At 42.3% G+C, this 12,996-nt stretch overlaps 2 protein-coding genes across 3 annotated transcripts in view; one reads left to right on the top strand and one right to left on the bottom strand.

Annotated features, from left to right (window-relative positions):
* dtx3 (deltex E3 ubiquitin ligase 3) overlaps positions 1 to 3,826 on the top strand; it is a 30,022-nt gene extending 26,196 nt beyond the window's left edge. For both annotated transcript variants that reach the window (XM_085933044.1, XM_085932604.1), the window contains one exon: positions 156 to 3,826. In XM_085933044.1, the coding sequence (XP_085789170.1) occupies positions 156 to 236 (81 nt within the window). In that variant the 3' untranslated portion in view covers positions 237 to 3,826. The remainder of the gene's footprint in view (positions 1 to 155) is intronic.
* On the bottom strand, positions 2,700 to 12,996 carry LOC147061421 (uncharacterized). The gene is made up of 2 exons (XM_085933178.1): positions 6,767 to 12,996; positions 2,700 to 6,659 (listed from the first exon to the last, which is right to left on the bottom strand). Exons 1-2 carry the CDS (start codon positions 6,954 to 6,956, stop codon positions 6,541 to 6,543), a joined length of 309 nt encoding a protein of 102 aa, XP_085789304.1. The 5' UTR covers positions 6,957 to 12,996; the 3' UTR covers positions 2,700 to 6,540.

The following is a 12,996-nucleotide window of genomic DNA, read 5'->3' as shown; positions in this document are numbered from 1 at the left end:
ATTATTACTTTATTGTGCATTTTATGGCTGGTGCGACTTATACTCCGGAGCGACTTATAGTCCGAAAATCACTGTAAATAAATAAGGTAAGAGGTTACCTTCCTAGTTCCTGACTTTAGAAACTGCAGAAGTTATGTTTCTTTTTCTCCTCCCAGTTTTGGCTACCCAGACCCCACTTACCTGGTGCGTGTGACAGAGGAGCTGCGAGAGAAAGGCATCACTGCAGACTGAAATGAAAACACTTGAGGAGTGAGGGCGGCGGGTATGGTATGTAATGGTTAAAGATGATTCCAGGTCAGTTTTGGGAAGACACGTGAAGGCTGGCCGCGGACACTCAGCAGACTGGCTGCTGCAGCAGGATTTATTTTGGTGTGCTCGCACTCGAGTTGACTTCAGATCAGTGCTACTTATTACGTGTGAACGATGCAAGTGAGCACAGCTCACTTTTATTTTCGGATCACTCTGTCATGAAGACACACTTTTATTTCAAATGTTTATTTCTGCTCTGGGGATTCCCTCATTTTTTTCAAAGCACACATTTGTGATCTTGCCGATGTCTCAAATTGAGTTCCTACTTTCTCAGTTGACAGAATAGCTTTGCTAAAAAAGACTTTTGTAATCTAATCTACTTGCAGGCACTTTTTTGCACCCATTTTTTTTTCAGATTTTTGTTTTGCACAGCAGCTGTCTGTAGTTGCATGATTTCATTAGTTAAGAAAACTAATTTGTTTTCCTTGTGTCCGTCTTCAACTAAAATAGGGAGTGTTTGAACTCAAGAAATTTGACTTTTTAGACATTGGTTACCCATGTTATGCCAATGCTAACCATCGAGCCCATTTCCCTTAGTTATTGTATTTATCTAGTGGTAGTTACCAGACCTACGAAGATGTCAAAATGAAGGGCAAACAAGCCACTAAACCAAATCAAAGGCACAAAAGCTCCTCAAAAATTAAATATATGCCTCGACCCTGTCACACTGGGAGATTTGCCCGGTGAAGCTCGTTTAAAATGAGATTACCGTGGTAAATGGTTTTCTGGATCAATGATCAGCTGGGAGAAATTTAGGAGCAAATGTAATTAAAATTGTTATGGTTTGGATTTTGCTGTGCCTTTTTCTGCTAATTACTTTGATAAAAGATAGATAAAAGAGCTTGACTTTAATCATGAATAGAAGCTCAGTATGTTGCAGTTGTATTTCCATGTTATGAGGTAAACATCTATGTTTGTAGCAAAGTGGCTCTCATAAATGATCAGTATATCAAACCTCTGCCAGGTTATGCACATACAGATTTGCAAAATGTTTACCAATGTTAAGACAATGACAAGTGGCCTGCTGGAAGCAGCATGATGCTACAAGACACCATGACTGCTAGAAAATACAAAAAAGAAGGCCCTAAGCTAACTGTTAGCTAATGTGGTAACTATGTGGCGCCTCAAAACATCTTATATTGACTGCACACAAGAATTTAGATCATAAAAAACCAACAGGTTTTACATATACAGTTGTCGGTGTGTTAACAGTTCTCCATGCAGATAATATAGCACACACCAGACATTAGGATCAGGCATTAAGTATAGTACAGTGGAGCCTCGGTTTTCGACCACAATCCGTTCCAGAATACTATAATAATAATAATAATAATAATAAATTGTATTTATAACGCACTTAATATTCGGAGGAATCTCGAAGTGCTACATGGCAAGTAAAAACAAGAATAAAAAGCAAGGACAAGTATAAAACAACTGGACGACAACCAGGATATAAAAACAGGAATTACAGAAATGCCAAAGTAAAGAGGTGAGTTTTAAGTCCGAATAGAAAGAATACTGTTTGAGAAGTGTATTGTTCGAATTCTGGATCATGTTTTTCCATTACAAATAATGGAAGAAAATTTCATCCGTTCCAAGCAAAAAAAAACAAACAAAAAACGCCTATTTTAAACATTTTTTTTCATTTGCGAATTTTTGTCCAATCGCGCAACTGCAGCGCACCGCAGAACACACAACCGTCGCCGACTGCGCAACTGCACCACGTTGGTCGCAATATTGTGGCAGAGCAGTCGCTTAAATTTAGAAAATATTTTTAAAGTCCTGATGTACTTTACAAATTTTAAGTGGACCTCAGTGCGCAGGGAGCTTAATTTTGTCCAATCGCGCAACTGCACCGCGCTGGTCGCATTATTGTGACAGAGCGGTCGCTAAAATTTAGAAAATATTTTTAAAGTCCTGATGTACTTTCCAAAATTTAAGTGGACCTCAGTGCGCAAGGAGCTTAATTTGGTCCGATCGCGCAACCACAACGCGCCGGGCGCTCATTGTGTCATTTCTTTAGGAGCGTCTTTGTGTTTTAGGATCGCTTTGTTGCTCCCACTTGCTTCCTTTGGAGGCATGATTAGAGTTGATGCAATCTTCAGAGTAACGAGAATGTAATAACGAACGGAGTCAGTTGGCATGCGGGTCCTCTCGGCTCATCTCGCAAGGTTCGACAACCGAATTTCGTCCGACATCCGAAGCAAAAAAATCTCGACTTTTTTATTCGAATACCAATTTGTTCGAGAACCAGGACGTTCAAAAACCGGGGCTCCACTGTAATCCCTTTTTAAGGCCAAGTTCTGATGGACCTGCTAAAAACAGCACCGGCCCTGATTTAAAGCAATACTTAAAGGAGCCCTTTTTGGAATGATGTTTGATCTGTATAGTTTATTTGGTAGTTAATAACATAATTAGAAGAGTGACAAAAATAATTTTGCAGAAACCTCCATTGTTTTTGGTCACAATGCATTCTGGGCCATGATGTAACATGATTGTTTTTAGCAGTTGCAGTCATCTGTTAGCAACGATTAGCTCCCGTGTTCAGCCTTTATTTATTCAAACCAGAATGCGGTCAAAAACATGAGGAAAGTAAGGAAGAAGCCCATGTGAAAATAGAGATCACAAACATGAGAAAGCTAGTGCTTGTTATTTTCAGACATGCATGCATCTCAGTGGATGCCTCTGTCGAATGTGACTTTTGCACATCTACAGATTTCAAGTTGCATAAACGGCATTTAGCATTTGTTTGCTTCGTTGCGAACTCGATGCCCGTTGGTTGTCCGTGCAGCTACTGAAGAGGCATGGTTCAGGTACGTCTTTTAGCACATTTTTTATTCTTCACTCATGGGCATTCAGGCTCTGGAAGTATGGCAGGCACTGCATTCGGTTTAAAAGAATAATGTTACAATTAATAAAAAATACATTTAAAATTATAAACATCAATAGGCACCTTCGGATGAGGCCGGTAAACCTTGTCAGTTTCCGTGGTGGCCATTTTGTTTTGTTGATAGAAGATGTGCTTCAAGTTACTGTAATATTGTGATTAATTTTGACAAATAAATAAAATGAATGATGGAACATCCAACAAATCATAGAAAGTGGTATGGAAATTACCGCAATCTCAGTTGTTTAAATTGCTTTACGACAGCTGACAAACAAATGATAAAATGCGTTAAAATGGTGGCAGTTCAAAACGTTTACATCAAAAAGCTTAATGTGGCTTAATATCAGAAAACTACAACATATCTTTTAAAATTCACATCCAGATGTCTACATAATGCCCATTTAAACCACTAAAAATACCAAAACAATCGCCACAGTATTTTGGCTCTTTTGGGCATCAAGCTTAAACTCCCCATAGAGGTTAACCATAGAGCTTAACATAATGTAGTATGTTTTAACTTTTTAAAAAATCTCAGCCAAAAGGCACACGTACACCCCACTTAGGCCCACTTCAACCTCTGAAAATATTAAAGCAATCGCAACATAGTTTGGATTTTACGTCCATTAAAACCCCTTAACATGTAGTGTCCCAAATAGAACAAGCCCGGGGATTTACAGGTGTCTTGAGAACAGCAAGAATTACAATAACCAAATCTATTTTATTGTCTATGTATTCGTCAACCGGTGCCCCATGTTTGATTTGTTAATTTTTCTCCAGCTTTGGCGAGTTTGTTTTCATCACAGCCACACATCTCACCCCCAGACATACTGTTGCTCTGTGATTGGTCCACAGTGCCTTGAGAAAATCAGCGGGCTTGGGATTCTCTGGGTTTTGTGAATTCACAAATACCACGATAAGGTTGTTAGACATGCTATAAAATGGCGTTCCTAGAGATTTGAATAATGCTCCACATTTTAAGATGAATAATGATATAATTGTAATAATATTAGACTTTTTAAATGAAGGATAATAAGCGTTTTCTCCATTATGGGACAAGCTTGAGTGAGCACCTATAGAGAGGAAGACAGTTAAATTTCACAATATTGGGGTGATTATGATATCTTTTAGGAATTGATGTGGGCATAGGTAGAGTTGTGCACATGAATTTCGAATTTTGGTGGCAACTGGCTATAACATTAAGTCGTATTAAAAACGTTTTTACGTACACATTAAGCATGTGGGTTGCAACGCTTACTCAACAAATCAAGATGGCGGATGCGCAGAGAGAGGAGTTGTGGGCGGCACAGTTTTTACAGTGGCTGCTTATTGTGATGACGGTTCTGCTCTCTTTCCCTGTTTAGTGGTTTAACCGTCGTTTCTAGCCAGACACATCAGTTCTCATGAGCTGAGACGATGGAAAGCCTCAAATGCATCTGGAGTGCACAGCCACGAGTCTTTGGTCAGATGGAACCCCCCCACTCCCATTGTTTTCTTAACTGTTTCTTAAGGAAAGCAATGTAATAACTTCACTTTCTTTATTCCCTTTTGGTTGAAAATTACAATCAAAAGCCATGATGTGGCATTTTGACTCCTTTTTGTTTGCTAGAAGTAGTTTGCAATTGTGTTACTTTGCTCAGCATAGGGCAGCAATGTGGGAGCAACCACACCACGTCATCAACCCCGAATGGGTATCAAATTGCGTTTAACAAATGTATGCTGTGTATTAAATTATGTATTATGTAAACAAAAAGGATCATTTGAATTAATGAGGAATTATGTATTTCCATCAACTTGTAGGTAAGTGGTTATATTTTGAAAACCGTTTTGGTCGGGCTTCCTTTTAAAGAAATTTATAATTATATACCTGTGGGGTGTGTGTGTCGTCTTGACAGCCAAATTGCATGCAAATATGACGATTAAGGCAGCCACTCTTCACTCTCCATTATATCATTATTGTTATTTAAAGCAGTACTCGGCAACATTTATTCTATAGCCTATAGGGTTACCTGTGGATGAAATAAGTGACCAACAGTGCACATGGAATGGGGCCTTTGGAACCTGTATTACAGTGTTAAAAATAGCAAAGATGATTGATCACTTTCAGTGGATAAAACTCAAGATATTTCATTTTATATATTAAAAGTGCAAGAACGTTTTAATTTCAGCACGTTTAATTATCAAATTTGTACTGGCCTAATTGGACCTACATCAGTGAATTGCCGGTGGTGCCACACTTTGGTGGTGGCTCTGCGCCAGCAGGCCCCAGTTATTGTCTGATTGGAATAAGCAGGCAAATTTAGCCCCGTTATTGGTATGTGTGAACCCCGCTCAAGGGGAGTAACCTGCTAGGCTTAGTGATTCAATTTGTCAACATTTCACCCCTGCGTTATTGTGCTCATTTCTGTTTTCGTGACCAACCAATATTTTTGGACACAGGATTGTAGTTTTGCGAAAGCTACTGTATAAATATTTCTATGCATCATATGTGACTGAGAAAAAAATGTGAAAGAAGCTTACACATGGTACAGAAGGATGCAACTTAGCTTTTCTGTTAATTAGTTCTTTGTTGATATTCACAATATGTGCTTTAAATTTTAATACTTGAATAAAATTTTGTTTGGCACTGTGTTGGATATTTATTGTCTGCCCCACCCCAACAATACCAATTCGTCACTCAGAGCTTTATCAACATCCTCTACATTTGAGCATAAATATTGTTATACATGAGTATTAGCATACATATCAGCAGTATCTTCTACATATGAATCAGCTTTAGAGTTCAAGTATGTCATTTTACTTTTTAACAGTTGGCATACATTAGCTACAATAAGGTTTCTGTTAATTTTTGACATTAGCTAGAATCAAGCAAAAAAAATAAAAACAGCATAATGAGGTCTTATCTGAGGTTGGGTTGCTGCTGCAGGAACCGAAACAAGAAAGCCCAGAGTTGCGACAGCTAGAGCTTTGACTTTTGGATTCACTCCTTTTTCACTACAGCGGACCACATTGTTGCAGACGCGGCCCCAATCCACCTGTAAATCTCCCACTCTATCCTCAGTTCTGAATAAGACCCCAAAATAACTTGTCTTGTTTGGTGGCCGAAAACCAAACAGTGATGGCGGTCCAGAGGATAGACTGGATGATGGCAGCGTAGAAGGTCTTCAGCAGCTCCTGTGGCAGGTTGAACTTCCTGAGCTGTCTCAGAAAATACAACCTTTGCTGGGCCTTCTTCCGGCCGGTCCAATTCAGGTCCATTTCAATAGCATTACTGAGGATGGTGAGGGGTGAAAGTGGTGAAAGGTCTCTCCTGAAGTCCACTGTCAACTCCACGGTCTTGAGCGGGTTCAGCTTTTCAGCTCCAGCCGCTCCACCTCCTGTCTGTAGGCAGTCTTGTCACCATCCCGGATCAGTCCCATGAGAGGGGTGTCGTCCGCATACTTCACGAGCTTCACAAAAGGGTCTCCTGAGGAGCAATTGATGTAGAGACAAGAGCAGTGGGGAGCGTACACACGCCTGGGGGGTGCCAGTGCTGGTGGTCCGAGTGTCGGATGTGATAGTTCCCAGCCTCACCTGCGGTCTCCTGTTGGTCAGGAAGCTGGTGATCCACTGACAGGTGGAGGCAGGCACCGCGAGCTGGATGAGCTTCTGGTGGAGGATATCGGGAGCTATTGGTGTTGAACGCCAAGCTGAAGTCCACAAATAGGATCCTGGCGTACATTCCTGGGGTATCTAGGTGGCGCAGGATGTAGTGCAGTCCCATGTTGACCGCATCATCCACAGACCTGTTTGCCTGGTAGACAAACTGCAAGGGGTTGAGCAGTGGGCCCGTGATGCCCTTTGTGTGGTCAACACTCACCTCTCAAAGGATTTCATGACAACAGATGTCAGGGAGACAGGTCTATAATCATTCAAAACTGTGATGGTGGACCTCTTGGCAACCAGTACGATTGTGGAGCTTTTGAAGCATGAGGGCAGGCACCTCACACAGCTCCAGGGAACATTTGAAGATCCATGCAAAGGTGGGCGGCAGCTGTTCAGCACAGACTTTCAGGCAGGAGGCGGACACGCCGTCTCGGCCTGGTGCCTTCCTGACCTTTTGTCTCCGGAACATCTGACACACCACCTCCTTGCGGATCTGAAGTGCAGGCGCAACGTCTGAAAGAGAGAGGTCAGGGGTGGCCAACCCACAGCTCGTGAGCCGCATGCGGCTCTTTGGCTGGTTTCACACGGCTCTTTTACTTTCATATCAACATTTGTTTTTTGTTTTTGTTTGTTTGTTTGTTTTTTGTTTGTTGTTGCTTCGCTTGAGCTCAATATGGTATTTTCGTCAAACGCGTATGCGCATGAGGTGAAATCCTGCAAAGGAGGAGGGGCAAACCCATTCGAGGAAACAGTGGCAATTTCACTCTCAAAATGGCAGGGAGAAAATACACAGCTAAACGAAAATATGAAGATGAACACAGGACGTTTTTAACAGAGTGGGAAAGTTTATATTTTTTTTGTTGAACCCAATGGCAAGCCATTCTGCCTGATATGTCAGACGTCATTAGCCCATTTCAAAGCTTCAAATCTTCAGCGCGACTTCAGCTCACTTCATGCTAATATCGATTAGAACTTTCCAAAAGGGACTGAATTTCGCAAGCGCAGGTTGGACACTTTAAAAAGTCAGGCAGAAAAACAGGTACAGTTTTTCCAAAAAATTACAAAGCACTCAGAGACTGTCACGCTTGCATCGCATCAACTAGCTTGGAACATTACACGGGCTAAAAAGCCATACAATGAAGTTTGTTAAAAAAATGCCCTCCGTGACGGTGTTGAAATCTTGTCTCCTGAAAACGACAATCTAAAACAAATGGTATCAGACATCCAACAAAAAGAATTGCTTTGAGTAGCAACAACGGAATACAAGCCAGATTTGAAGACAATTGATTCTTCAAGGCAAGTTATTCACTAAACAACATGCATAGTAAGTGAAAAAACGCTATTCTAAATTATTATGTTTTTGTTTATGGACTTTGTTGAACTGAGAGTTTGTGTGTGTGAGACAGTGCAATGTTCATTGTTGAAAATGACTGGCCTGTGGTCTTAGTACTGTAGGAGTCGATTTCTGTCATTATCATGTTGGTGCGTGGCATGATAATGTCAACATAAATTTGGCTGAGCAAAAGTGTGTGTGTGTGTGTGTGTGTGGGGGCGGGGGTTGATGTTCACGTGTGCTCACGTGTATGATGTGGCTCTTTGCGGTAAGAGTATAAAATGTGGCTCTTAGTCTCTGACTGGTTGGCCACCCCTGGAGTAGGTGATGACAATGGAGGTGTGAACAAGGAGGTTGTGGGGGGAGGTGTGGATGTTGATTGTGATGTAGGAGGTCCTGTTGTGTGGATGGACCGTTCAAACCTGCAGTAAAACCTGTGAACAGGTTTGCAAGCCTTGTGTTCTCCACAGAACAGGGGGTTGGTTTCTTGAAGCCCGTGATTCTCTGCAGGCCTTTCCACACTGATGAGGGATCAGGATTGGTGTCTCTCCAAACTCTGCCCATAGCTCCTTCAAGCTTTCCTGATCTCTTGGGTCAGTGTGTTCCTGGCCTCCCTGAACAGGTCACGGTCCCCTCTCCTGCAGACCTACTCCTTGGCTTTGCGCAGCATCCTGAGGTTTGGTGTAAACCACGGTTGATCGTTGTACACGCAGAAGTTCTTAGTCTGCACACACACGTCCTCACATAAGCTGATGTATGATGTCACAGTGTCGGTGAGTTCATACAGGTCTGAAGTTGCAGTTTGACTCCACGTTCCATTTATGCATCTTTTATTATGGAGTATCAGTGGTCGAGTGTATTTGTGCCTCTGGTGCTGCTGTCTGTATTTGGGGAGTTGCTCTCTTAAAATCACCCAAAACAATGATCAGTGAGTTTGGTGGTTAATTTCTCGATGTCTGTTACCTGGTCAGCCAGCAGCTGCATAGCTTCGATCGTGCATGCACATGCTGGAATGTAAACAGCCGCCATTACGATCAAGAACCCCCGTGGTGAATAAAACGGCCGGGAGTTTATGAAAGGTGTCTCTAGGAGAGGGCTGCAAGACTCTTTCAACATTGTGACATCAGTACACCAACCATTAATGTAAAAATATAGACCAGCTCCCTTTGTTTTTCCCATGAGCTCCGTGCTGCGATTTGCTTGTAGTAGCCGAAACCCAGGAATCTTGACGCCATGGTCAAGGATGTTTTCGTCAAGCAAGTTTCTGTGAAGCACAGGGCAGCAGATCTGCTAACGTCCGGGATCCTTGGGAAAAACGGCAAAGGGCAGCCCGTGGGGAAGGTCGGGCCTCGACCCATGGTTCCATCTTATCGGAGGCAATGGCTCTGACCACTCGACCAGAGCCTGCTTCATGTACCCCTTAGAACCACAACTGCAAGTTATACTTGAAAAACAAAACCCGTACTTGAAAAAATAGTTTTTGAATAAACTATTTTTAGGTTTCACCTCCATTTATTTTTCAAGTTTTGAGGTCTTTTTTCTTCAGTTGCATGTTTTATATTTTCGGATGCGCAGCTCTTTTTTGCAGGTTACCCTCTTATTTTTCAGAATCTAATCTTTTATTTTTAGGGTCAAATTTTTTTTTAAATATAAAAAAATTGGCAATTCTCTCCCAATTACATTTGTTGGTTCAGGTCAAGACGCTTGTCTCGGTCACGTGACGTCACGACAGTCGAGCCCGCGAAGCAAGCAAAAATGAGCAAGAAACAGATGTTTGGAAGGCTTCTTCCAAAAGGGAAAAAAGCCCAACGAGGAGACGGAAGAAGAGGCTACGACTTCTAAGAAAAGGAAAGCTGCATTTAAAAGAAAAATTCTGGAGTCCTACTTAAAATATGGATTTATCCCCACCGGTGACTGACGCGCCAAGCCCACTTTGCATAATATGTGGCGACAGACTAGCTAACAAGGCAATGAAGCCTTCAAAACTGCTTCGGCACATGGAGACCAAGCATCCTGCATCAAAAGACAAACCTTAACCACTTCGGGTGTCGTTGTCGTTTCTGAGAAACAAGCTCAGTGCTCCCACTAATTCAACATAGTGGTGAGTTTTATTATTATGTCGTTTATACTTGTTTTTATGCCAGTCGTATTTTATTTCATCGTATTTATACTGCCTTAAACCGCTACTGTCAAAGATGGTAAAGTTTTTTGCCTTTGCTATCGAGGTCTTCACAGTGTGATTACTTGACAAGAAATTACACGGAATCCAATCTCTTGAGATATTAGTGTGTACCAGTGGCAGACTGTGCCTAGGCCTTCCATTAGTACTCCGACTGAATCAATCCAACCCTCAATAACTACACTGCTTAAAAAAATCAAAGGAACAGTTTTTTATCAGGGTATGGCATGAATTCAATTACACTTTTCTGATTAGGTTTTGGTCAGGCACGTGGCAGAGAGGGTTGTTAATCACTTTCAGCTGCATTGGTGTTGATGGAATTAACAACAGGTACACTAGAGGGGCAACAACGAGATGGTCCCCAAAACAGGACTGGTGTTGCAGGTGGAGGCCATTTCAAGCTCCTCCCTCTTGATCTTTTTTAACAGTTTTTCCACAAGTGTTGGCTTTAGCAAGAGTCAATATCACGACTGGAAGCATGAGGCGATTTCTTAACCCTCCTGAAGTTGCGCAGATTGTCCAACTCCTCCAGGATGACACATCCATGCGTGCTGTTGCAAGAAGATTTGATGTGTCTCCCAGTACAATCTCCAGAGCATGGAGGAGATTCCAGGAGACAAGCAGTTACTCTAGAAGACCTGCACAGGGCCGTAGACGGTCCTCATCCCATCAGCAGGACCGATATCCACTGCTTTGTGCAAGGAGAAACATGTTGAGCACTGCCAGCCCTACAGAATGACCTTCAGCAGGCTACTGGTGTGAATGTTTTAGCCCAAACAGTCAGAAAGACTTCACGAGGGTGGCCTCAGGGTACGACGTCCTGTAGTGTGCCCTATGCTCACTACTCAGCACCGTGGAGCTCGATTGGCATTTGCCATAGAACACCAGAATTGGCAAGTCTGCTACTGGCGCCCTGTGCTTTTCACAGATGAGAGCAGGTTTACCCTGAGCACCTGTGATAGACGTGAAAGGGTCTGGAGAAGCCAAGGAGAGCGCTATGCTGCCTGCAACATCATTCGGCATGACCGGTTCGGTGGTGGGTCAGTGATGGTCTGAGGAGGCATTTCCATGGAGGGACGAACAGACCTCTACAAGCTAGATTAGGTATCGGGATGAAATCCTTGCACCCATGGTCAGACCCTACGCTGGTGCAGTAGGTCCTGGGTTCCTCCTGATCCACGACATTCCCGGCCTCATGTGGCAAGTGTATGCAGACAGTATCTGGAGGATAAAGGAATTGACACAATTGAATGGCCCTCACGATCACCTGATCTAAACCCGATAGAACACCTTTGGGACATAATGTTTTGGTCCATCAGACGCTGCCAGGTTGCTTGTTAGACTTTGTAGGAGCTCACTGATGCCCTTTGACAGATCTGGGAGGACATCCCACAAGACACCATTTGTCGTCTCACTGGGAGCATGCCGCGACGTTGTCAAGCATGCATACAAGCATGTGGGGGCTACACAAGATATTGAAAAGAGTTTTAAATTGCAGAAATTGAATTTAGGCAAAATGGACGAGCCTGCCACATCATTTTTTCACTTTGATTTTTGGGGTGTCTGTATACTGAGCCCTCTGTAGGCTGAAAACTTTTATTTCCATCAAAAGATGTGGCATTATTTTGTTCCTGAGACATTAAACTGTCCATATCAGTATAGATATCCAACTTTTTTTTCACCTTTGAAATCTGATGTGTTTTCAAAGTGTTCCTTTAATTTTTTTGAGCAGTGTATATGGCTATAAAACATCTACTGCAGATACAGCTCAGACACATAAAAAAAAGCAACAAAAAAAAACTTGATAAAATTGCATTATTGAGGAATGTAGCAACATTTTACTCACCCAAAATCCTGATTATTTGTACACAAAATCCATCTTCTTCAAGAATATTTCAATTACTCTGTTGTGCAGATTATCGGTGCGTTTCAGTTCCATCAAGAAATCCTTTTCTATTGCCACCAATGCTAATGCTGAAAGTGGAGCCTGCCCTGTCGTAATTTTCTGGCATAAGTTTTAATTTGCTTTAGGACTGAGAATGTCCGTTCAACAGAAGCATGCTTTTCTTGAAAGGTCCATCTTGAAAATGGCTTTGACAGTAAATCTGCAACCAAATCCATTTATTCTCCTTTTGCCATTGTGGGTTGACAAATCAGCTATTAAATCAACACAACAATATCTTTGCTTGTGCATTTTGCTACAGATGCAGTTTGCTCATTCTGGTTAGTACACTCTCTATCTAATCAAAGTGTGTGAATACGCTGACGTTTCTGTAAACCTGCCAGAAGGCCTTGGTGTCGCCAACTCAAAATCTGATTGGTTGAAGCAAGTCTGATCGACATTTATTTTATGCTACAGGGTCCACAGAACTGATTGTGAAGGCCTCCAGGCAGATTTCTTTGACCCTGGCAACAAATAGTGGCTGAAATGTGATTAGTTAAATGCTTAAATATGAAAACACACATCTGGAAGCGGCGCAACCAGGGGGCTCGCAATGAAAAGAAGCAGACAGACCATTTGGAACAATTTTAAATTTTCATCCATCCATTTTCCATACTGCTTGTCCCCACGCGCTGTTGCCTATCCTAGCAGGCAGTAGGTAGGGGACACCCTGAACCGGTTGCCAGCCAATCGCAGGGCACACA

This window comes from Syngnathus leptorhynchus, chromosome 1, assembly GCF_054491065.1.
Source record: "Syngnathus leptorhynchus isolate UIUO chromosome 1, UIUO_Slep, whole genome shotgun sequence".
Classification (NCBI taxonomy): Eukaryota; Metazoa; Chordata; class Actinopteri; order Syngnathiformes; family Syngnathidae; genus Syngnathus; species Syngnathus leptorhynchus.
This window is presented reverse-complemented; position numbering and strand designations above follow the sequence as displayed.